Here is a 26,672-nt window from a genome sequence, read left to right on the forward strand (position 1 = left end):
GATTGAAAGAAGCATTAACTTGTTGATGCAGTTTAGTTGTTTGTGCCAGGAGTACAAATGAAAACATGCAATATCAAAACGGGACTTCATACCTTTGTTATGAAAACGCGATCGCCAGATGAATCCAGTTCGCCACACTTGGGTCAATTTACATGGCAAAACCATAAACAATAACATGAGCGCTAGCTGTTATCTGCTAGCTCATTGTGCTGTATAAAGCAGTTATTGCATGGTGATTGAAAGAAATTGGAAAATGGATAAATTACAAATTTCATATCAACTTCTTCAAAATACTCTGTCTCAATTCCAGGAAGCCTTTTCTTTGCAAAGGGCAAATTATCTCTCCAATATTATCTAAAATAATTCACACTGCCCTTAAATTCTGTTTTCTACTTTAAATTCTGTGTTACATCCTACTAGTGCAGCTAGTCCAGATCCAAGTTTACAGTCATGTGAGAAGTTTTGTAGCTTCTTTATAAATAAAATTACTGGCATTAACTCCAAGATTTCTTCTAAGTAACCCCAGAATTTCCAATATTCAAATACTAGTCCTTCCTCCTTTTCTAATTTTCACTCTAAAATGCACTCTGAGTTGTTGGACATTATTTCCAGCATGAAATCAACCACCTGTTTTCTTGACATTTTTCCTGCAAAGTTGCTCAAGGTCATAACAGATTCTGTTGCACCTACTGTGCTCTCTATTATAAATGGCTCCTTATAGAAAAGTATTGTTCCATCCTGCTTTGAACATCCTATGGTCTAGCCTTTTCCCAAAAAACCTCATCTTGATCCTTCTGACCCCAAGAACTAAAGACCCATCACAAAATTGTCATTTTTGTCTAAAGAATTGGAGAGGGTTATTTCAAACCAGCTATCTCCTTATTTACTTTCGAATGATATTCTGGATCCTTTTCAGTCAGGCTTCAGAGCTAAATACAGTACTGAGTCTGCTCTTCTAAGAGTAGTAAATTACCTTTTACAATCTATAGACACTGATAACTGTGCCATCCTGGTATTGCTGGATTTAAGTGCAGCTTTTTATACTGTGGATCATCGTATCCTTCTAAATAGGTTAAATCTCGAGGTTGGTATCCGTAATGCTGCATTAGAGTGGTTTCTGTCTTATTTCACTAATAGGAGTTCTGCTATGTAGTCACTTTTACACAAATTTTTTTTTTTTTTTTACTTTTCCCTATACTGTTGGTAGGTTCGGGGAGTAGCCATGTCTCAGCTGTGCGGCCAACAGCTGAGACACTTCCTGAAAGACTTTTTCGTTTCGTTTGTCGCTATCGAGAGGAACGTCTGCACCTCGTTTATTGACCACGGCGTGGTTTTACTTCCACAGCCTGAGAGAAGCACAATCATTTTAGAATCTGTGAACACAATTTCCATAAATCATTGCATGTGCCCCTAAATGCTGACTTCCTCATTTAAAATGTCTTCAGAGTGCTCAGCCAAGACCCCTACTGTGAAAATCAAGTTTTTAACCTTGTTTACATGTTCATATAGTGTTTTTTTATTGCTAGAAGACATATCATGAGTGAAATCAGCAGTCAACGTCATGGCTGATCATTTTCGCCTTGGAACTGCAGTCTACCAAAGACAATCTCAAAAACATGAGGTCAGACAGCCAGGGTTTCATACATCACAAACCTAAGGAACCAATCCCATCAACTTGCGGTGTGGGGCTTTCCATATCAATAGCATATGCTGCGGTGAAGCAAGGGGTATCAGGAGAAGCCAGGTTTAGCTACGTATCGGCATTTTGCAAGACATGTTTTGTTTTCGGATGTAAAGTTGCAAAAGGACAAATGGTGAACCTTCATGTATTACCAAAGGATCTGAAAATCAAAAATAAATATCCCGGCAAAACTTTCGGATAAAACGCGGGTTTGCAGTAGTCATTTTTCAGAGAACTGTTTTGAAAAGTTTACCCAAAAACAGATGGGTTTTGCCACTGAACTTACATTGAAGCCCAGCGCGGTTCCATCAATTGATCCTGGGCACACAGCGAGCCTGAGCTGCAGGCGAGCAGTGTAGAGTAATATCTAAGCCATTTTAAAGGCATGAAGGGATTATTTTCTAAGATTAGTTTTTTTGGGGTTAAACCAGTGACTGGAGAGAAGTAGCTCCAGTTTTACATTTTAGCTCTAATATGGGGAAATTGTCCATGCATTAATTATTTGGTACAACTCTTTTTTTTTTTTTTCTTGTCCCAAAGTATCATAACACCCATACCTTGTAGTTACATTTTATACAATTGTCCATTTCCCAAAATAAATAGCATAATACTTTGTTGCTAAATGACACATTATCCCTCTCTGGAGCAAATCTGACAAACCCATAACAGCATCACTTCGATCCTCACTAGAGCTAATTTAATTACATCTCCTCATGCTGCTAGACTATGATGTTTTCTTTTCTCCAGTCTTCATAAAGAGAGACCCCATCTGGTCTTATTTTAAACAGTCTGTAACCTCATAGCCTTCCTTAATTTACTCTGCAGTAAAGTAGGTTTTGCTTGTTTGGTTAATTCAAAGTGATGGACCCAAAGGAAATCGAATTACATAAAACCAATTATCTGTTGAATCTGGTGCTGATTGTGACAATGGTCTTTGTATGGTTTTCTTCCAGCAATCTTTAGCACACACAGATTTCGGTTTAGCATAAGTTAACTATATACTTTACATGCAAAAAGTCTAGATTCTTTTTTTCTCTCTCACCTTGTGTTGCAGTAATCTTTTGTTATTTGAAATGGAGTTCTAATTGTGGTCCCACTAATTTGTCATTTACATGTATGAGAATGGTCTAGGATTGTTGCAGGTGCAAAATAGGTATTTCCCGTCTGTTGCTCACTCGACGTTGTGTCGAATTAAGCAACAATAGGGGACTTTCTTGAAGGCGTCGGTTACCTCTGAACTTGAGAAAAGGCCAATGAGAAATTTGCAGACAGAATTTGCATGTCCCTCCCCCGGACATACAGGTATAAAAGGAGGGATTTGTGCATCTGTTCATTCAGATTTCTTCTTTGGAGAGGTTGTGCGATCAATGAGCTGAGATCACTTCTGTTCCACTCATTTCTGCAGAGCATTGCTGTTGGATCTATGGCGCGTATCAGTGTCTTTCTTCTTCTCTGCAAGCCAGTGCAGCTTTGCCTCTGGGCGCTTCTACAGCACTTCTAAAAGTGAATATTTTTTTCCTAAAAGAGTTTATTTCACTTATTGAGCACACACAGCAGGCGTTGAACGTCCTTTTCAGGACACGTCTTTTTAAAGATGCCCTTCTGCCCCTGTGTAGTTCCTGGATGAAGTCGATATCTCTCCGCTCCTGACAGTCATAGACGCTGCCTTGTGTGTCTGGGCCGCGATCACACTGAGGCGGCATTTGCGGATGGTTCTTGTTTTCACTGCGAGAACTTAACCATGACAACGTTGCGGTCTCGGCTTTCCTTCCTAAAAAGGAACGCCACTACAGCCGCCCCCCGCGTCGCTCCTTCTTCCAATGGGTTTGATGACGACCCGGCTGGCGATGGAGGCGATTTGGGGATGGCAGCGGGCTCGGTTTCGCTGGGTAGATCCCCACGAACCACTCGGCATGCTTGTTGACTTCAGTCCAGGCTCGAGGTGAGCGGCTAGCCTCACAGCCAGTCTGACTACTCCCTCGGACCCGCTGAGCTGGATGCCGAATTCGCCGCTGCATCGGAGAGCATTCCGGCATCTGATGTGGAAGACTCGACTGGACTGCAGCCTTCGGGCTGGCATGCCCAGTCTGAGGCTGACACCCAGATGGCCGACATGCTTGCCCGGGCTGCTGTGAGCGTGGGGTTGGACTGGAAACCTCTGTCCTCCCCACAGCCCTCACAGCTAGATGATTGGTTCCTCGGGACCGGGCCATGCCCACCCCTGGTTCCTTTCTTCCCAAAGGTGCATGATGAGCTGACAAGGTCATGGAGGGCACATGTCACTGCCCGTAACCGACCTCCTCGTTCATTCGCTCTCACTACCCTTGACGGCGGGGTGGCCCACAGGTACTTGGAGGTCCCCCAGTTGGACAGTGAGGTTGCAATCCACCTATGTCCGGAAATGCCGATGCCTGTAGGATGACATCGTCACTGACCGCCAAAGCCTACAGCGCCACCGGACAGGCCGCCTCCACCCTCCATGCCATGACCGCTAGTCCAACAGGCCAAGGCACTTAAAGATCTGCACATGAGTAGTCCTGACCCCGACGTGCTGCAGAAACTGCGCTCTGCGACCGACCTTTTCCTCCGGGCCACGAAGGTCACAGTGCGGACACTCGGTCTGGCGATGGCCACCCTCGTGGTCCAGAAACGTAACCTGTGGCTGAACCTGGTCGAGATGCGGGAGGTCGACAAAGCCCGCTTTCTCAACGCCCCCATCTCCCAGCTCGGCCTATTTGCCCAGCATTTTTCAGAGGCGAAGAAACAGATGGAGGCCATTTCCTACATCATGCCCCGTCGCCGTTCCAGCACGGGCCATGCTCCGTCTGCTCGCTGAGGGGGTCCTCCTGCGGCTTCCAAAAGCCAGGCAGCTGCGCCTCAACCTGGGCCCAGCTCTCAGCCCCAGCTCAGAGCACCCCGCAGGAAGCTGTAGGGTGCACTGGTTGTTTGTATCAGTTTTACTATCAGATATAATTCATAATTAATGTTTAGTAATTATTAATTAATAATTAAATTAAATTAAATAATAGAATTTAGTTCGTTAAATTCTATCCTCGGGGCACCACTCTTTGACAAGAGAAAAATGATAGTAAGTGACTGATCAAGTATCATAAAATTCTACCCTGAAGATAGAGTATTTTGATTGATAATCAAAATAATCAAAAAGGGAAGAAGCTAGTCGAATTATTGCCATACAAATTCAACAGCAATTTGGTTACAGTTGGCTTTTAACAACAACAATTTAACAATACTGAAGTAATACAGGAGTTATTGACGTGGCAGAGGCTGGCTTCAAAACAATATTCAAACAAACAACTAGGAGTACTTATTATAATATAACAAGATCTATTATAATCAAACAGCAATGAACACTGCCAATACTAGATGAATATAACACAAAAACATAAAGTGGAAATCCTAACTAAATGGCGGAGCTATATGCTAGTGTATGTGTGGGGTTTTGTGTGACACAAAACCAGTTCAAAATGGAGGATCGGTTTCAGCCTTAGACTAGGTTCAAAATGGTGAACCGAATTAAAAATGGAAACTAGTTAAAAATGAGGACTAGGTCGGAAAGGGCAAAGCCAACGATTATTTGAATTTGTAGGGAAAGAAAAATGGCTGGATCAGATCCAGCGCAACGGAGCTAATACCACGTGTGGGTGATAATGAGCAGACACACAAAGGAACTGAACAAAACAGGCGGGAGAATTTGAATCAAATATATATGATTTAGTTTTATAAGAAAAGTCACAGTTTCTAAACTAAATCTGCCCAGATATCAAGCCTTACTTGGGAAATCCTGTGTCATTTCAGCAGGGTTGTCCGTTGAATTCCTGTTGCGTTGAGTGGAGGAGTGGAGAAAAACAATCTGGATTAGGTCCTTTGTCTTACGCTCATCAGTGAGAATATGTGTCTCTGCGTTGTTTCATGGATCCGGTGATTGAGAGAAACGTGGGAGGTAGTCAATTTTCATAGAAAATTATTGAGAAGGGAAGCTGGTCACCTTTTCCATTTTCTAAATAAATTCACTGTTGTCTCGCAGTGAAAATGAAATGAACCGGTTGTAATAAGTATACTACACCACTGGAACAAAGCTAAGTTAATCTTACTCTACCGTGGCCAAATGGTGAGGTTAGAAAAACGAGGTCTCTCTTTGTCCAGAAGGAGGGAAATTCCTTTGTGTAGATAAGTCTCTTTAGAGCGCAGCGAGGCTGTAGTTGTAGGCAGCGAGGCTGTAACAGAGAGGGCGAAATCAAATCTGAGGTAAACTGGATTTGTTAAGACGATGACGTCATCGGTCATAGGCCGCTTTTGACCAATGATGTTTGAGATTGAGTCCATGGGTGGGACTTCCCGTTCGGCTGTGATGCATTCTGGGAAACAGAGTTTACTGTCTCCCCTTCGATCATAGAACAAAGTGCTATGCTGTCTCTGCTGCCATTTTTAGTGGGGCAAGGCCCTACAAAGCGCACGCCCCCTGTCTCTCGGATGTCCTCGAGGACCCGGAAGGCTCCCAAGAGCTCCTGAGACGGATAACTCAGGGAACGAGATGTTTTCTCCGGACCTGGTAAACATACCACTCCATCCACCAGTGGTGGGCCGGGAGGAGAATCTTTATTTACCCTTATTTCTTTTGCCTCACCCCCTTCGGGCTGCTGTACCCACATTCTCAATAAAAAAGCTATTTCCTCATTCCCTGGGTCATCTGGCACGCAAATGCCTTTCTCACGGCAACCCTGTGCCACACTCTGGCAGTCCTGGCACCCTGGACGCAGACCCCTCGCCTCTGGGCCCACGACTGCTGTCCCTCGGCCGGCCGATTCTGACGAGTCCAGAGGACACCTACATAGGACCTCCTCCTCAGTCACTAACCCGCCCTCTGCCAGGTGCATGGAGCAAGGTAAGTGCTTCGAGACTTCTCTCAGCACCAAAGACTCGGGACACGCTTTTGCCTCCCGACGCAACACTACCTGCTCTGCCCATCGGCGAAGCCCCCCCAGGTACGTCAAAAACAATCAACCCCTCAGTGCCCCTCGCACGGAGTTTGGATGCATGGCTTTCACTTCCCAACCCCCCGCAACCTTTCGGTGGTGTGTGCTTTACCTCGTTGCATAGTGAAGACACCTACACCCTACATGCGGAGATCGTGACCCTTTTACTCAAAGACACGATAGAGCTCTCAAAGACAGCACGCCTCACCAACGAGCGCGTGAAGTCGGTGCTGAAATGCCTCTCCTTGTTCAAGCCAGGTACAGTGGTTCCTCTAAAACATTTCCAGAGGCTCCTGGGGCATATGGCATCCTCTGTGGCGGTCGCACCACTGGGGTTCATGCATATGAAACGCTTCAGCACTGGCTTCAGACTTGAGTCCCGAGATGGACATGGCACAATGTCAGGGAGGATGAGGAACAAGTCACTCTAGTGGCCCCCTATTGGCCCACACAGACTTGGTTCTCGGATCTCACGCTCCTCGCGACAGCCCCTCTCTGGCGAATTTCCCTGAGGAAAGACCTTCTTTCTCAGAGACGGGGCACCCTCTGGCATCTGCGCCCAGACATCTGGAACCTCCACATCTGGCTCCTGGATGGGATGCGGAAGATTGGTGTTCTTCCCGGTCTGAAGACCTGCATAGATGTGCGGTCGGGTCAGTGCTCTCATTTCTGCAGAAGAGGCTGGAGGGGAGGCTGTCCCCCTCCACCTTGAAGGTTTATGTAGCCGCTATATTGTCTCACCACGATGCAGTGGACAGTAAGTCCCTAGCGAAGTGGTCCTTTCAGGCCTCCAGAGACTCCCCTGCCACTAGAATCCGTTGAGCTCAGAGCCCTCTCCTTGAAGACTGCCCTCCTGATCATGCTCACTTCCATCAAAAGAGTTTGGGACCTGCAAGCGTACTCTGTCAGCGACACTTGCCTGGAAATCAGTCAGGCAGACACCCATGTCATCCTAAGACCTCGACCGGGATACGTACCCAAGGTTCCTATGACCCCCTTCAAGGACCAGGTACTGAACCTGCAATCGCTGCCCCGGGAGGAGGTAGACCCAGCCTTATTATTTCTGTGTCCAGTGCGTGCTTTACATACCTATGTGGACCGCACGCAGAGCTTTAGATGTTCTGAGCAGTTCTTTGTCTGCTTTGGTGGACAGTGGAAAGGGAACGCTGTCTCCAAACAGAGGCTATCCCACTGGGTCGTTGATGCAATAGCTTTGGCCTGTCACACCCAGGCCATGTTCACCCCCTTGCGGGTTCGTCCACACTCGATGAGAAGTGTGGCATCCTCGTGGGCACTGGCCAACGGCACCTCCCTAGCAGACATCTGCAGAGCAGTGGGCTGGGCAACACCCAATACCTTTACAATACTTTTACAATCTCAGGGTTGAGTCTGTCTCATCCCATGTTCTCTCAGGTCCGAGCACATAGAACTCGGGAATATGGAACATCTGAACAGGTGTTCCGCTTGCACATAGCGCCTTTTCCCTCCACTGAGTTTATCACAAGCACTCTTTCGCCCAGGAGAGTCCACTACATTTACATTTACATTTCTGTATTTGGCAGATGCTTTTCTTCAAAGCGACTTACAGTGCACTTAGTAAAGGGACAATCCAGTGTTTTGTTCAAGGACACAATGGTGGTGGCTGTGGGGATCGAACCAGTGACTTTCTGATTAACAGTTATGTGCTTTAGCCCACTATGCCACCACCACTAAACTTGTGCTTCCTGGATGTCCTTCCTCCCTAGTCCTCTGGTCCACGAATTCAGGAATTTCCCGACCAGATGCGCTACGTGTATTAATTACTGGAATAGGTGCACCACAGGATAGGCCTTCATGGATTAATCCCCCTGTGTGTATTTTCCATGGTACAGTCCCACTACCAGCGTTCTCGCGTCTCCCATGGGCAGTTCCCTCTGCCCCCCGGTCGCCGTGTTTGTAGCAACTCCTCGCAGCAAGTAGGATCTACAACCACACCACTCCCACATGTGGCCTGAAAATCCATGTGACTTATTTTGCCGCATTTTACCTCCCCCTAGCCTGGGCAGTTTGCCATCTCTGTGGGGTCTTTTCCCCCTGAAAGAATAGGAGTTGGAAAAGAACGCCTTTCCTGATGCGTTTTATAGCATTAAATGGCGACTGACGCAGGCTGGTCCCATGCTTGGCACATCGCTTGTCCCCTCCCTTCGGGATGCCGGGAACCTAAAAAGTTTATGACGTTTTCTATGGGGCATTGGGGAAGGGTACATGCAGTCTGACCCAGCCTGTTGCTTTGGCATGCAACTGCCTTTCTGCACCTGCGTCAGCAGCTCACGTACACGGTTCAGCGCATGGCGTGATTGAATAAGAACCCCTAGTGTCGGTTAATTCGACACAACGTCGAGTGAGCGACAGAGGGGGAATGTCTAGGTTACTGTTGTAACCTCCGTTCCCTGATGGAGGGAACGAGACGTTGTGTCCCCCCAGCCACAACGCTGAACCGAGCCACTGTAACGGCTGAACCTTATTCTTGGCTCCTCAGTGCAAAACCTGAAAAAACGGATGCACGATTACCTCCTTTTATATCCGTATGTGCGGGGGAGGGACATGCAAATTCTGTCTGCAAATTTCTCATCGGCATTTTCTCAAGTTCAGAGGTAATCGAGACCGTTAAGAAAGTTCACATGGTTTCATGAGAATTCATAAGATTAGTACGAGATGGCGAATTCATAAGAAAACGTAAAACTTGTACACCAGCCAATCACAGTTAGTTTACTCATCTACTTCAAACCCTCATATTTCCTTTCTTCTGTCGTACACAAAACATATTTATCAGATAAAATCATAGTCACATGTTCAAAGTTATGGTTAGGTTTATATATGGGGTTTAGTTTAGGTGTTAAATTACGAAATATACCAAGAACACGCATCCTGAACCCCAGTTTTGCTTTCTTCCTTCCTACACAAAAGAGCTTTTTGCATTACTAACAAAGTTAGGTTTAGGGTCTCTGTAAATTGTTACATTTAACTGTTTTGTTGGTTACTGTTGTGCTGTTTGGTTGAGAGCACTTTCATAATTTTAAAGAGGCAAATTTTCCAGGTGCCTGGATCGCAGCAATGCTGTACAGTACAGTCCCAGTTATTTGTGCCCTAATTTCAGTAGTCTGCTGCATCCTTGACAACCAAGCACTTAAACTCATCTGAAAGATCCAGGATTGTGCATTGTAAATTGCATTCAGCATAAACATTTTGGGCATATTTGTGCCATCACCTGATTTGCATAATTTAATTGGGTGTTAAAACAATGCAGACAGTGCATGCAAATAAACTACATGACTAGTGGGTGTAATTAATTCTTATTGAATTCCCCCCAATATGTCATGGTAGCTATAGTTAATAATATGTTATCTCCACAATTGGCTTCATATGACAGTATGATAACTCATTGTCAAGGTGTATCAAATCTTCCTTTGTGTAATTGGAATAGAATAATTTGGGAGAATGAACATGCTGTTCTTCAATCTCACGAAAAAAAAACATATGGTTTACTCTTGAAATATATTTAAAGGTGAAGTGTTTACTTTCTGAACAATTAGCATCAACGGACTGAACAGCAAAAAATAATGGCTTTAGTAGTCCTGCCCCTAACTCACACCATTGGTTAAGCCAATGTTGCTATTCTGGTCTGGTCAGAATATTCAAACAATCAAAGCAATGTTTCAAAAGTGCCACATAGTTACACTTTTCGTGAGAATCAACTGCATCAATGCATTTTTTAAATTGTACTCTCTTTATACAGTTTTTATTGCTCCATTTTCTGTCCTCCCACCCCTTTTCTCTGTCTCTGTAGGGTGGCATGATTGCTCTTCTGTTGTCCATCCTTTGCTTGGTATTGATCCTGTACACTCGTAGACGCTGGTGTAAACGTCGCCGGGTCCCTCAGCCACAGAAGAGTGCAAGTGCAGAAGCTGCCAATGAAATTCACTACATCCCCTCTGTGCTGATGGGTGGACAGGCACGGGAGAGTTTGAGAAATTCCCGCGGGCAGGGCCACAACTCCAGCGGCACTCTCAGCATCCGCGAGACACCGATTCTGGATGGATACGAGTACGACATCACTGACCTGCGGCACCACCTTCAACGGGAGTGCATGAATGGCGGTGAGGACTTCACAAGTCAGGTGACCCGTACACTTGACTCGCTTCAAGGGTGCAATGACAAAGCTGGAATGGACCTCACCCCAGGTGTGTGAATTTACCACACACTGTAGTGCACAAATAAAAAGATATTTGAAGATCTCTGAGTTAAAGTTGAAGTGTGTAATTTCTGTCCTTCTAGTGTTACCAAATTGAATAAAACAAAAATAATAAAAGCTATTTCTAACACTAAATGACACTGGCATTGGTTGGACAAACCATCCTGCCCCAAACTCACTGCATTGGTTAAGCCAAGTTTGTTATGTTGGGCTGGACACTCAAACAAACAGAACAATGTTTTGATAGCGCTTTAAAGCCAGATTGACACTTTTCAGAGAAATCAACCTAGGAATGGCTTACTTATAGGAAGGGATGTCATAAATACCAGTACTTTGGTCCCAAATCATTCTGCAGTATTGATATCACTGAGTACTGACTCAATTGGATACCTGTGTAAATTTTGACTGATAGGCGGCTGCTTTTGAATTTGCATATTTGCACGCATGTGCTCTGTAAAGCGTTCACAAAGATTCTGATATGAGCGTAAATGTCAAATTAACTTTTTTGGTCAAAATGCCTACCTAACAAGACATGAATTTAAACACAGTTAGTGTAATGGCTCCTGTGAGTTTGTGTGTTTGTTTTGTATGTTTTTTAATTTTCTCTCTCTCTCATGTCTCGCAGACACAGCTGGCATGCATGATTGGCGTTTCCATAGGAACACTGATTGTTCCCGGGGGAACGCTGATCATGCCACTGATTAGCGTGCTGAGCAACACCTGTTCTCCTCTAATTCAGTCCCTTCTTAAGCCAGTCGTGTTCTCAGTATCTTTGCTAGATTGTTGTTTGATGTTGAGTACTAACCTCAATCTCTCTGCCTAGTTGGTCCTGTCTTGTGTATCTGTTAGTTGCCGATGTGTTGGGTGTGTGGTTTCCTTGCAGTATTGCTACGTGTTAGCTGTTCTTCCATGCAGGATACCTCGTCTCTGCCCGCGTGGCGGGAGTTAAGTTCGCTCATCTCTGCTGGCATTGTTCTGCTTCTCACTAGCTTCAACAGAGGATTCTACGAATCTGTTCCTGATTTCCACAACGCACACATGCACCCACCCCCCTCATCATGGCAACACAGTTGTTTTGACTCTATTGGACTGGTTCTCGGAGGCAGCTTATTTTATTTCCCTCCCCAAATCACCTTCAACGAGGGAGACAGCTGGTAACCCAGTCAGTGTGGTTTTTGTCAGAGGCCCCCAAATTTGTGTCATGTTTTTGGGGAGAATTCTGTTGACAGCTGGGAGCTACGGTGAGTTTGTTCTCTGGGTTTCATCCCCAGACAAATGGACAAGCTGAGTGGGCGAATCGGGGGCTGGAAAAGGCCCTGCACTGTGTGGCCTTCCATAATCTTCTTGTCTTCTTGTAGTGATCATTTAGTCTGGGTTGAGTACACCCATATCTCCTTGCAGTCATAGTCTACGGTGTTATCACCCTGCCAGTGCAGCCTCAGTTATCAGCCCCTTCTTTTCCCCACACAAGAACCTGACATACAAGTTCCGTCTGTCCACGCCTTTATGCATAGGTGCCGACGCACCTAGTTAGCCACCAGAGAAGCCCTCATACGGACTGGCGCTCGCATTAAGTGATCTGTGGACCGGCACCGGGATAAGGCACCAGCTAACATGTGCAGGCAGGAGGATTGGCTGTCCCATAAGAACATCCAGCTCTGACTCCCCTCACGTAAGCTGGGTCCGAAGTTTATCAGGCCGTTTCCTATTGCCAAGGTCATTAGTCAGGTGGCAGTTTGTCTCAAATTACCTCCTTACCTTAAGTGTATTCACCCAAAATCAAACCTGTTTTAAATTCTGAATTACACCCCACACTCCCGTCCCACCTCCTCCACATCTTGTTGATGGCTCTGCAGTATACACGGTCAGGAAACTGATCAACGTCAGGTGGAGGGGAAGAGGGTTCCAATACCTTGTTGACTGGGAGGGTTATGGACCTGAGGACAGATGTTGGGACCCGTCTCGGGACATCCTGGACCATCATAGATGAATTGGACCAGATTTCAATGGGAACACTGACTGTTCATGGGGGAACGATGATTATGCCATTGATTAGCATGCAGAGCAACATTTGTTCTCCCCACTCACGTCTTAAGCCTGTTGTGCTCTCAATATCTTCGCTAGATTATTGTCGTTTGGCGTTGAGTTCTCTCTCTGCTTAATTGGCCCTTTCTTGAGTATCTGTTGGTTGTATGGTTGCCTTCCACGGAGGATACCTACCTGCATCTCATTAGCTTCAATGGAGGATTCTATTAATCTGTTCCTGACTTCCACAATGCACATCCTCATCCTACAAACACACTCTTCATGGATTGCCTCTTGCATGACTACGACACTCACACATTAGAGAACACTACCCCCTGCTGCAGCCGGTGTCGGGATTTTCTACATTCCTCAACCCAGTGACTGCTCATAATAATTGTTAATAAATACTTCCTCTGCTTTTGGGTCTGTTTGTCACACTATTGTTCATTACAGTTAGTGTGTAAATGTAGTCTGAATAATAATAATAAAAAAAAAAATCTTTCGAGATTTTTGTACAGATATCAGATCTGCGCTTTATGCCTTGCAGTGTACAGTACATACAACCTAAAAGCCCCCATACAACCTGAAGCTCTCTATTATGTAATTAATATTAATAAAACAACAATTTGACAAGAAAAAGATAAAACTACCCACTGATCTTTATTTGTTTCCTTGTTTCTGACTGTTAACTTGAATAATTAAAACTTGAAGCAACTTGAAAAACATATTTTAGGGCTTTTGTTTTAATGTAATACGTTACATTTACTAATTTAGCAGACATTTTATCCAAAGCAACTTACAAATGAAGAACATCACAAGCATTTTTTCATGCAAAAGCCAACAATATCTGAAAGATTGCACTCCCAAGGTTTTAAATTGTGGTTCAAACTTCAAAATTAAAAGTAGTACAGAAGCTTGAGCTGAAATGCAGAAAAGGAGAGAAAGCAGAGAATAAGATTTTTTTATAATTTTTGTTTTATTGATTCCAACAAAGACAAGAATAGATTTAACAACTGAATGATCTACACAGAATCAACGTGTATCCCTTTTATAACCTTAACACATCCCCAAAAAACATGGGTTGTGTCCCCATCTTCTGATTGGCTTTGCCAGCAGGTGGGTGTTTTTAAGACCAAGCCTATACAATCTAGAGGGGTCCAATAGAATCAATGAAAAATTACATGCTTAAATTCCATCAGAGGCACCCTTGCATCTCTAGATATAGACTATGTTTTTTAGAATCCTAGCCCACACTCCCTCCTCAAATACCAAGTTTAAATATTTCTCCCATAATCTCTTGAGAGAAGTTGAAGCTCAATCCCTCATACTCTGAATTAACAGGGAGTAATACACTGATGCCTCATGACCTTTTCCAAAGGCAGTAATCATGTCCAGGGTATTTGCTGCTTTACGGGGGTATATGCGACTCCCCAAAATAGTACAGAGCAGGTGGCACTGCTGTAAATACCTAAATAACTGAGATCTGGGAATCCTAAAATGTTCAACCATATTTTCAAAAGATCTCAACACTCCACTCTCATACAAGACACCGAGCATATTAACCTCACTCACAGTCCACTCTGACCAGCAGAATGGGGACTTATTAATACATAATTTTGGGTTCAGCCGTATATTCAAGGCAACATTTAAATAAATGTCCAAATTTAACACTCACACTTTTGTCCATACCTTGTGCAAATGTGAGATAACAGGGTGTGACTTAACTTCTCTGTTTAGTTTCATAGAAAGGCTTTGCAATGGAAAAACAGGGGCAATGACTTCCTGTTCAGTACAAAACCAGGGAGGGGCTCTCTCAGGTGGAAGCGTCCAATGAGCCAAATGTCTGAGACCGAATTCATAATAATAAAATAAAATCTTGGGTATGCCTAGCCCACCTTTGTCAATCGGCCTATGTAACTTATTTAAATGTAACCTGAGACGCTTACCATTCCAAATGAAGTATTTCGCTATACTATAAAATTGCTTGAAATAAGAGAGTGGGATATCTACAGGGACAGACTGTAGCAGGTAGTTGAATTTTGGAATTGAATTAATTTTAATAACATTAACCTTCCCAAGCATAGATAAACGTAATGAAGCCCACATGCGCACATCGCTTGAAAAACTTTTTAATAAGAGGTCAAATTTGCTGGGAATAAAATGCCCAAATATTTAATGCCATGTTTGGGCCACTGGAAGGCGCCGGGCTGAAAAGCCGATACTGGGCAGTATGCTGTCAGAGCTAAAGGTTTGGATTTTTACCAATTGACTCTGTTTCCTTAGAACTTAGAAATGAAATGAATAATTCTGTAGAGGCAAGGAATAGATCTAGTGGGGTCGGAGAGGAATAATAAAATAGCATCTGCGTAAAGCAAAAGCTTATGCGCCATACCTCCCGCCAACACACCTGGAAAATCATCGTGGCTGCTAATGGTTCCAGGGCAAGACAGAACAATAATGGGGAAAGAGGTCAACGCTGCCATGTTAAAATAATCTGAAATTAATCAATTTGTTGTACTGCTGCTACCGGGTGTCTATAAAGTAACTTAATCCATCCAATAAAAGTATTCCCGAACCCTTATATTCCCAAAACCTTAAAAAGATAATCTCATTCTACTATATCAAGTGCCTTTTCGTCATCAAGTGAGATGGCAGTGACTTGAGTCTGATCATTTGCCACTAACCACATGATATTGATGAAAAGCAGTTATCAGAAGAGCTGTGGCCCGAATAAACATCAGCTGATCTATATTTATAAGAGATGTCATAAATGTACTTAATTGGTTAGCCAAAATTTTTGACAATAGTTTAACGTCTAACTGCATCGTGGAAATTGGATGGTAATTCTTACACTCGCTTGGATCTTTGTCTTTTTTGAGAATCAGACTGATCCGGGCTTGTGTTATGGTTGGTGGAAGCTTTCCACTCTTTAATGATTCCTTATAAACTTCTAACAAAAGTGGAGCCAGTTCTATAGCACAAGATCTAGAAAATTCAGCAGCAATGCCATCTGGCCCGGAAGCCTTGCCTGATCGAGCCTTTCTAGGAATTTAACCAGATCTCGTTCTTCTTCATCCTCAGGAATTCAAAAAATTTGGATGTTCTTTCGCCGGTTACAATTCTCCAAGTCTTCCAAATTTTCACAGATGCACTCTAAATCTGCTAGCGGGTATAAGCTAATTCCCTCTCCGATGACTCAATATAATTGACCAATTTCTTGACATCCACCACTCTTTTAACCATCTCAGTGAATTTTGTCTCCATGGCAGTGATCGATCGACTTACTACAGCAAGATCATCCAAGTCAGCAGCGACCTTTGTCACCATTTTCTATAGGTTCATCAATTGATGCTGAATTTCCTTCACTTCACCGTCCAAATTGACTTCCGGTCTTTTGGCCTACTGCTCAGGAGCTTCAGCTTGAGCACATAAGTGTCTTCTAATATTTCCAGAGCCCGAGGATTTTGAATTATTTGACATATTGTCTTCCTAGAACAGTTAAGAATCAGGGTGTATCGAATCTCACAGGTTTATGACACAAAAAGTATTAAAACTAGCAAATGTGCTCAGAGCTCACCGTTTGCTTCCGAACCTTGCATGGCGCCACGCAACCTCTGATTTGTTTTTTCTTTTCTTTTTGTTTATTAATATTTATATTAAGATTTTTCTCTTTATAAAAAAGGAGCATGTTCAATAGCATATTAGTATTTGTACTGGTTAATTGGTTATGTGAATTGTACAATTTTACTACTGGTATTAACTACAGAAATGTTGGTATTGTGACAACATTCTTTTGCATTAAAACTATACAGTAACATTGAACACATGTAAACAAAGAACGCTTCAGAGCGTGGACGCTCTCATAAATGTTAACAGGCTAAAGTTGTTCCTGTATAATATACTGGATAGGACAAAGTATTTTAACACTGAACAAAATTACAAACTTCACCTTTAACATGCCTAACAATGTGTAAGTGTAAAGCAGTTCAATGGAAAGGAGGAGGCGAGAACCAGCTTGACAACATAAATACTATTTTAATGATTAACTTAAACCAAAGACAAACACACACATGACGGACATGTCCGTAAATGATCTCTCTCTCCCACACCATCCTCCGCAGGTATGCCTTTATCCCTCTTGGAGGCTTGATTAGTCTGATAAGGGACCGGGTGTGTAGAATCAAGACCCGGCCCCGCCTTCCGCCCTTCCACAGTAGGCTACTGGGGAAGAGCTATAAACTTGCTAATGAAACATCAATAAAAATGTCTCACTTGTTTTTATTCTGAAACAGTTATTTTTAATAATTTACTAGATGGGAACACTTTACAATAAGGTTCCAAATGTTAAGATTAGTTAACAACATTAGTTAACATGAAATGACAATGGAAAATTATTTTACAGCATTTATTATCCTGGTTAATGTTAATTTCAACATATAATAATATTTTTTTTTAATCAAAATTTGTACATGTTAACATTAGTTAATGCACTATGAACATGCACTTTTAATAATAATACAAATATTTTTGCTTGCATTAACAAAGATCTTGCTGTACAAAAATATTGTTCATTGTTAGTTATGATACCTAACGCATTAACTAATGTTAATGAATGGAACCTTATTGTAAACTGTTACCATATATTAATTCACATTCCCAATTTAGTTTTTGATTCTGCTTAATTTTCAGGCACATAAACCACTCTATATTTGATTTGGCTGTAGCTATAGCTATAAAACTTTTTGCTCATTAAGTTTGTCATGTGACATCATGCAAATGTATTTGTTAATTTGCAAATATGAATATACAGTGTCTTTATACAATGTGATACTGTTGTATAAAACATACATACATCTATTCTTACATTCTGTAAACTGTGAGATGCATGTGGTAAACATTACATTTGCACCCTCACTGCCAGTTTATTTCAAATAGATAGCTTAAAAATAGATGCATGTCACATGACTTAACCTGGGTATATGCCAGATGGGCCATGTCCATTGTATACATAGAATTTGGAATGACCAACCCTTATCAAATGTGAAATTATGCCTTGATAAGTAGCCCACTAAAATACCCCTAAAATGCTATGCGGGACACAAGTGACTTCATGCTGTCACAGTAATTTGCCTAATACAATAAAACCCTGCAGTGCTGGTTGTCAATGTTGTGCAATTTACTAATTACAAAGGGGCAGATAAACTACAGGGGATGGCAATGTTGTGTAATAGTGAATGACGGCATATCATATACAGGTTCTGAATCACTGGCCTGTGAAGCCTCTCAATGTAACATAATCCTGAAAATACTTTGCAAATACAACTAAGACTTAACCTTTTGAATTGCAGTCATTTACTTAAAGTGTCTCCCCATGCCTTCAGTGAGCTATTATTTACTGTCCATCCATCTCTTTTTTTTTTTGTAATTGTAACCTTTGTGCCATCAGGGAATGACAGTACAAAAATGTCCCAAATGGGCAAATACAAGGATAACATCATAGCCACCAGTCCTGTTGACAGCAATCACCAGCAAAACACACTCTTCCCACACAACACCTCCACCAACCAGCGCAAACGTCTGTCCAGTAAAACGCACAGTGAGTCAGGATCTGCTCTTACACCTACACACATCTCATTTCAGCCATTGTCTATTGGTGTGATCATAACCCCACAAAATTATATCTTCCACTCTCTTTACTGTCTCATACTATGTTTGAACTTCAGATCTAGCTCTTCAATATGATTGACTCATCAGAACACCAACAACTCATTGCATATCCTTTGCATTAGTTTTATGAGAAATTAATTTGCTTTTGTATAATTTAATATTTGTGATATTTGTTGCCAGAGATGTATTGGCTCCTTTACACTCTCCTATCATAGATCCACGGTGGTTATGTCAGTAAATAAATTAATTTCTGACAGCCCTTCCCTGTCAGTGATAAAATTATGGATAAAGGAGATCTTAGCGCTGTGTAATGTACAAAAAAAGCTCAGATGAGACTTGTTAGGTGCATTTTAATTACCACAGAAACAAATCAAGTCTTAACCATCACCAAAATGCAGAATTAGATGTTTTTGTCTGGAAGTGGTTTTCATTGTAAGTTCAAAGCTTAACTCTGGCGTTGATGCTCTGATGCTAATCATAAAGCAGCTTCACGACTGCTGTAACAAAGAGTATAGCCACAATCTACCGGCAGATTAAAATTGTGGAGGATGAGAGTTTAAAAGATTGAATGCCAATTGCAGTCAAACTCCCACTTAGGAGGGTGCTTAGGAAGCCTGGCTAGAGTCATGTACCCTGTAAAATCATACATTTACTGTATGAAACCACATTTTCTGTAATTCATAGCAGGTTTCTACAGCTAAAACATCTACATCCTCACATTGTATGCCTAAAATATACCTTTAGTTAGCTACAAGGAACAATCAAAGACAAATTATTTTTATACAAAAAAATTTGTAGTGCACAAATAGCTAGTTGCCCAGTGAAATCTTTTCACTTTTTTGTACCTAGCTGAACAAATATTTGATTCTCTGCTCATGCTTTTATGCCTCATTACTTCAGACCAGCAAACATACCACCTCTCCTGTTTCTTATCAGTTCACTGCATATGAATTTAAAATATTAAAGTGTATTTACAAATAACCAAAAATATGGGGTTTCACTGATTAACTCTTTAAGAGCCATTAACAGAGCCAAGTTGCTGTTTTTCAAAAGGGTGGTAGGTGTGCAGATTATTCTTAAGGAATTGCTTACATTCCAAACATAAAAATCTTTATTTTTCATGGCAATTGATGTACTGCATCGCCAATCCACTAATTGCACAACTGATTAGGGTTTTAGCGTGTCTTTTGGTTGCTGGACTTTAAAAGATCTTTCTGAGAATTCTGAAATAGCAATTTCCCCATTTCTCCAGCTTTCCCTAGTGTTTCAGATTCATATTGCCCTGTTTGTTTATTGGTGAACATCCAAAGACAAAGTGAGATAAATAAAATTGTCAAAGTAATTTTTTTTTATTTCTGCATGATTTATGACAAAATCATGTCATTGTTTCCCTTTGAAACGATTTTCTCTTTTCTCCTCTCTAATGAAGCACGTGTGACAGACTCTGAGAGAGCTCTAAGAGTGATCTGCCAAACGCGAGGGCTGCTAAATGCTAAGTTTAGACTCCCGTTGACGTCGCCGGAGGAGAACATGTGTGCTAGCGCATAGATCCTCTCAACTTCTTTTTTTTTACCGCAGTCACACCTGCCTCTCTCATCTCATCTATTTATATGCCTCATTTTTCATTATACAAAGTAGATATGTGCTCTTGGTGGTTGACATTTCTCAGCAATCTCTAGGTCAACAGTATTCATGTAGGTGTTCATACTTCACCTTTCTTCAGTGTGAGAACATTCTGGTGACACTGTGAAGACCTTTCTAATTATTGAGTTCTAGCTCCCTGAATGGCGGAACAAAATAACGTTTGTTGTAGGAGGTACGTGCACCTGCGCTGTATGCTGAGAGGCTGGTGGTGCTCTGTGATGAATATTTAAACAAGCTCATCTTTTATTCCCCTCCACGGAGCTTTGCACCCTTGGCCCTCGCCTAATTGTGGAGGCTTTTCTCACCTGCTCTTAGGTTTACAGCTAATTTCTTTGAAGGTGCTTCTTTTGTTCTCATTTGTTACTCAGACAATAAGAGGTATTGTTGTGCTGGGCATGTGTCACTCTAAAAAGGTGTTTTGATTTTAAGTCCTAAATGCCTTTTCATTCTAAAGTTCAGTATTCCCAGAGACATTTTCTATAGTCATGGTCTTCATAAGGCATTTAGAAACAAAAATAATACTGTAAAATAATTTTTACAGTAGCAGATTATTGTATGGATTACTGTATGTCAACCAGGGATGTTATGTAAGACATATTGAAGATGACTGATTCACTGCATTTCTTAATCACTGTTATCCTTCAAGCATTTACACAGTATCTCTGTACATTTTATCCATCTTTGCAATTTTATATTTGTTTTATTTGTCACATACATAACCATACACAGTATGACATGTAGTGAAATCCTTGGTACGACTTTTCCTCCCACAGTTTACGATAAAGGTATATACATATATTGTGCAGGGTAAAGTGCAATTGTGCAGTAATGTTCAGTATGTAAGAATATTGGTCAGAATATTGTTGAAGAATATTGCATCAAGTGTGTGGTGTTGAATAGTGAACCTAGTCCTGGTATTGTCCTTGGTTCAGGACACAGATGTCCTGGAGAAAGAAGCTCCTCCTCATTCTCTCAATTTTGGCCATCGGGGAGTGGAAGCATTTCCCTTACCGCAACAAAGAGAAGAGTCCATTATTAGGATGGCTATTATACTATGAAGTTATATAGTTATACTATAGTTATAATATAAAGTACTTGATTTCATGCTTTTTGAAAGATGTGACATCACTGTATGGCCAAACAGTGTGCAACTGTGTTCTCATGACTTGTTTTCATGTCTCCACATATTTGAATGTGTCAATTGTTGTTTTATGGAAGTTAGATCTCATGATATCTCAATTGTTTCTCCTAGACATCAAGGATATTAAATGGATAGTGAATGTTGCCCTTTGCTTAAGTATCCTGCCTCTCGGGTGTTGAAAAAAAAAGAGATCCCAGTAATCACACACATGTGTACTCTAGAGTTTGAGAAGATATCTTAACAATTTTACAAACTGTGTGCAGATTTATCAAGATATATGTGGTGGCATGGGCGTGGTTGAGCAATTTTATTACTCTCTTAGCGTGATACAAAACTTAAACAAAAAGGGCTCTTGGTTGCCAAAACACACAAACGGGTCAATAGTATTTGTCATGTGGCTTCACAGGAACAGGCGCTGGTCTCTCTCTCTCACTCAGAAGCTCTGGCATGCCTTTTCAGGTCTCTCTCTGCCATAACTATAATTTGAGACAGGTATTAGAGTTCTCACAACCCATGTGAAGAGCCTTACCACTCTCCCTATCCCACAGACCAATACATGACCATGCCCCCCATGCCACACACCTGTTTCTGATAACAGTAAGCACAGGGGAGAGCAATAAAAGAGGAACCTCGCCAGAGACGCAGTGAGAGAGAGAGAGAGACACTCTTCAACCGCCAAAGTTGTCTGTGTTTATGTTGAAGCTGAAAAGCTTTTTTGAGTTGTACATTATTAAAGACCAACCTTTTGATTTGAATCCTCACATTTCCCACTTCCTCCTTTCATCCCACAATGAACCCTGTTACACTGGTGCCGAAACCCAAGATTTTGTAGGAAATATACGCCGGCATGTAGTCCTCACCGTTGGCGGAGTGTCGAAAGCCCACTGGCAGGAGGTCATGGGGCTGACCAAGATTCCACGGGTGGACTGACTGAGATGACTGACTGATGGACCACCTGTGCCCCCTACTGTGCCAACTTGCTGTGCTTTAGCCATCTGGAACTCCACTTGTTGTAGTGAGCATCACTCCTCCCTCCATTGTTGTTGGAGGGCGACTGCCTCCAACTGCCCAGTAGCGTCCTTCAGTAGCCTCCTCCACAGAGGCGATCTTGACACCGCTGGTACCAGTCAGCAGCAAGTCCCCTCAGCTCCACATCCTCCTGTACCATATCACTCCATCTCCTCTCCAGCCCGTACTGCGCCCATTTAGCCCCCTCAATCAGGCCGAATAGCTGTTTAGACATGCGGTGGCGGGGCATGCCTAAATTTTTCTAACCGGTGAAGATGTTCCATTAACGGTTTCCACGTTTTGCAAGCATAGAGAAGGGAGGGAATGACTGTGGCCGAGAAGACCTGGCAAATCATTAGGCGATTTGCAATCGTGGGCCACTGAGGCAGACTGCAACTATCCTTGCAGTAACTCACGGCTCTCCGAACCTCAGAGCAAAAGTTGCGGAAAGCCTCCTCATTCTCCGATGTGGGATGCTGTAGCCGATGAGAGTGGGCCTGTTGCTTTTTCTCAGCCAGCTTGAACACCTCCTCTGTCAGCCAGGGTCTCTGGGTAGGTCTAGACCATGTACCCAAAGAAGCCAATACAGCTGTATGAGCCACAGTCCTAAACCTCACCCATTTCTCCTCGACATCTGTAGGATTGGGGGACGATGCCATACCCAGTCGCAGGTGATGAAATTCTCGCTTGCAACTTTCATCAGCTAGCTGAGACCATGCCACTAAGGGTTTGAATGGGGACCTGGGTGTACACCCACCACCAGAGTTGAAGAATGGCAGGTGCATCTTACAGATGAAAAGTCAATGGTCAGTAGTCAGATCAGCTCCATGGTAGGTGGGGTCAAGGACATATGCCTGCAACCGCTGTTCCGTCACTATGTAGTCCAGCAGATGTTCTTGCTTGGACACTGCATGCATCTACGATGTAGTGTAGATGCGCCGATGCCGGAACAGCATGTTGGTAATTACAAGCCCATGGGCTAAACAAAAATCTATCATCCTTCTGCTTTTGTTATTGAGCTGATCTGACCCATGTCTTCTTGAGACCACATGCCAACATCCTGGCCATCTCGGGCATTGAAGTCACCCAACTAGATCCACTTTAGCTAGCACCTGTGACAGGAGGTCATATAAGGCATCTGACACACCGGCCTTGCCTGCATTCCTCCACGGATGTTCTTCTTCAGTGGGGGCATAAGTAACCACGACCACCACTCCTCGCCTGTGGCGACCTGGAACCTGGTGATTACTACATTCATAGCATCACCAAATAAGCCAGAAGGTGAAACCGTGGCATCAAGAAGGAAAACTTTGTCCTTGTCTCTGATGTCCGACAGGTTGAGCCATAAGTGTCTCACCATGCAGACTAAAGCAGACATAGACCGGCCAATGGCGCGGGCCTTCTGCTTGGTCGCACAGAGAGACAGATCTGTGGCTCAACGAAGCTTGGAGAAAGCCTCCTCGTCGATCGTGGTGCCTGCACTCAGGTCCTTCAACAGATTAGCCTTGTTTCACCTGTAACACTGCCATAGTTTGCAGGGCAGCTCCAGCCTGACCTGCTGCCTGATAAGCCTTCCCCACAAGCGTGGAGGTGGTCCTTCACGGCTTTTTGGGGAGAGTGGGTCTTTTTAACGATGATGCCGAGCCAGGCGAGAGATAACCCGCAAGTGTCTCTTCAAACGGTGGCATCACCGAATACCCCCGTACCTCAGCACCTACGTTAGTCGAATATATCGACGTCGAGGGCACGTAGACACGGGATGTATGAGGTTTCCTCCATGAATGAGAGAGTTCATCATGGAGGTCATCAAAGAAAGGAAGAGACGGATGAGGCGTTCCCTTCCCTTGGCCACAATACAGAAATCTGTCCTCCACCTTGGAGTGTTTGGGGGTCTCTTGTTCACGTGGCCAGTCTAATTGAAGTAATCACCTCGAGTAATTCCTCCGATGATTTATTATCATGCACGGAATGCTCGGAGGTGGGTAACTCGAAGTCCGCAGACTCAAGAGATTCAAGGTCCCCATGAACCGAAGTGGTGCCGGAGTGCGCTTCAGGATGACGGGAAGGACTTGCTGGATCTTGGGTGAAAGCGAGTGATAGGGACGGACCTGTCTCTCGCTCCTCAGCCAGATTCATATGAGAGCCCCATGACTGTATCTTTAGAGAAGGTTTGCAGTATTTTCATACAACCACTGGTTCCCCATCAAAATGCTTGCATGCAGGTCCCCGACCTTCTTTATGGAAGTTAGCAGGGTCAGGAGGGTGGTCTTCGACGAGACAGTCTTCAACTTGACTGACTCTAGGGGCTCAAATGGAGCTCCCCGTAGGCCCTCTCAGTAACCTGAGGATCAAGTCATGCTTCCCTAAATACTTACCGTCTACTGCAATGCATCTACATACAACTTTTCCTGCAGAAAGGAAAGCACCAAGCTGACTGTGCATCTCTGAGTGTCTTCGCTTCGGGAAGAACACCAATTTGTGAACACACGCCACTTCAGGGCATACAGCTGCCTTGTGGAGGGAGCCCTGTCTTCAGTGATTGTGCTTACCACCATGGGCAGTAGACCATTTAGGTCTTCTGCATCCCATCCAGGGACCAGACATAGAGGTTCCAGAGGTCTGGGCGTGGGTGCCAGATGGTGCTGTCGTGCGGAGCGTGTGCTCCAAGAACAAAGTATGGGTGGGCCAGTATGGTCCTCCCTGACCTTGTACAGAGTCTGTGCAAGTAGGCTTACTGGGGGGAATGCATATTTACGCAACCTCCGGGTCCAGCTGTGTGACAGTGTGTCTGTCCCGAGGGGATCCTTTCAGGGAATACCAGAGCAGGCAGTGGGAGGATTCCCACGAAGAAAACAGGCCTATCTCTGCTTTGCCGAATTGACTCCAAATCAACTGGACCACCTGGGAGTTGAGTCTCCATTCTCTGCTGAGTGTCATCTGCTACGACTGTCAGCAGTCAGCAACCTCATTTGCTGCTGTCTCTAGAGGAGGAGATGGCGAGCAAGTTGTGACATTCAACAAGAAAATAAGCGGCCTTGGCATTTTATACATGCTACCGTCACCATGTTTTCCATCCGAACCAACACGTGCACAGGGAGAGCAATACTGCCATTAACTCAAGGCATTTTGACGTGCCAACACAGCCGCTGTCCTGTCCAGAAGCCGGCGGCAACATGCCCATTGCACATGGTGCCTTGGAGGAATCTGTTTTAACGGGGACTCCTGTCCACAAAAATGCAAGGGCTGAACAAGTGATGGCCACATGATGTGTACCGTGGCATCATGCCCACTTCGGGACTCAAGTCTAAAGCCAGTGCTGAAGTGGTCTCATATGCATCAACCTGAGCGGCATGACCGCCGCTGATGATGCCATATGCCTAGGAGTCTCGGAAAGTGTTTCAGTGGAACCGCTGTTTTCCACCTGAATGACTTCAGGCAGCTCAGCACCGACTGTGCACGCTCACTCGTGTGGCGCGGCAACATTGAGACTAAGTCTAACTCCAAGTCTAACAAAGGTTCGTGTTCAGACAGTAAAAGGTGTCCCCCATGACCATGTCAGCTCGTCATGCACCTCCAGGAAGAAAGGGTCTGGGGGGGTGTGGCCGTGAGTGGTGCCCCGACCTCGGGAACCAATCGTCAAGCCTTGGACAAGCATGGTGGTCAGCTCCACATCATCCTCACACTGGGCACACCCAAAGGTGCTAGTCCAATTGAGTACTCTGCATCTGACAACACCACGGTGCTCTCTGATGCAGCAATCGAAATCTCATCCATCTCGCGAGCTCCAAAAGAGATATTAGGCTGGCACTGAGGCGAGCTGCCTGTCTCATCACAGAACTGGATGGGAACAAACGAGCGTGCTGGGTAATGAGCAACCCGGTGGATCCGAACCCATTGGAGCCCCCAAATTGCCTCCAGCGTCAGTTGTGCAGGCCTTATACCCGTAGGTAGAATGTCTGGTGTGGGAGACGGCTGAAGTGCTTTTCCCCTGAAAGAGAGAAAGATGCGGCCGCAACGTTGCCAAGGTCATGTTCTCGCAATGAGAACATGAACCATCCACGAACGCTTCATCAATTGACCAGACACATGAGACAGCGATCGTGGCTGTCAGAAGTGGAGAGGAAACAACCCCCCCTCGATACTACATAAAGACTGAAGGGCATCTTTAGAAAGACGCATCTTTAAAAAGACATTCACTTCAATGTGTTTGCTGTAATAGAGGAAAATATATTATTTTGCTCAGAATATATACTATTTTAGCACTGTCGTAGCACCCAGGGG

General features: G+C 43.7%; 1 protein-coding gene across 1 annotated transcript in view; it reads left to right on the forward strand.

Moving 5' to 3' along the window:
* The window catches only part of LOC127649716 (astrotactin-1-like), a 560,423-nt gene that overhangs the window by 173,606 nt on the left and 360,145 nt on the right, over window positions 1-26,672 (forward strand). The window contains exons 5-6 of the mRNA XM_052134948.1: window positions 10,502-10,895; window positions 18,378-18,527. Coding sequence (XP_051990908.1) covers window positions 10,502-10,895; window positions 18,378-18,527 — 544 coding nt within the window. The remainder of the gene's footprint in view (window positions 1-10,501; window positions 10,896-18,377; window positions 18,528-26,672) is intronic.

This window comes from Xyrauchen texanus, chromosome 9 (genome assembly GCF_025860055.1).
Source record: "Xyrauchen texanus isolate HMW12.3.18 chromosome 9, RBS_HiC_50CHRs, whole genome shotgun sequence".
Lineage (NCBI taxonomy): Eukaryota > Metazoa > Chordata > Actinopteri > Cypriniformes > Catostomidae > Xyrauchen > Xyrauchen texanus.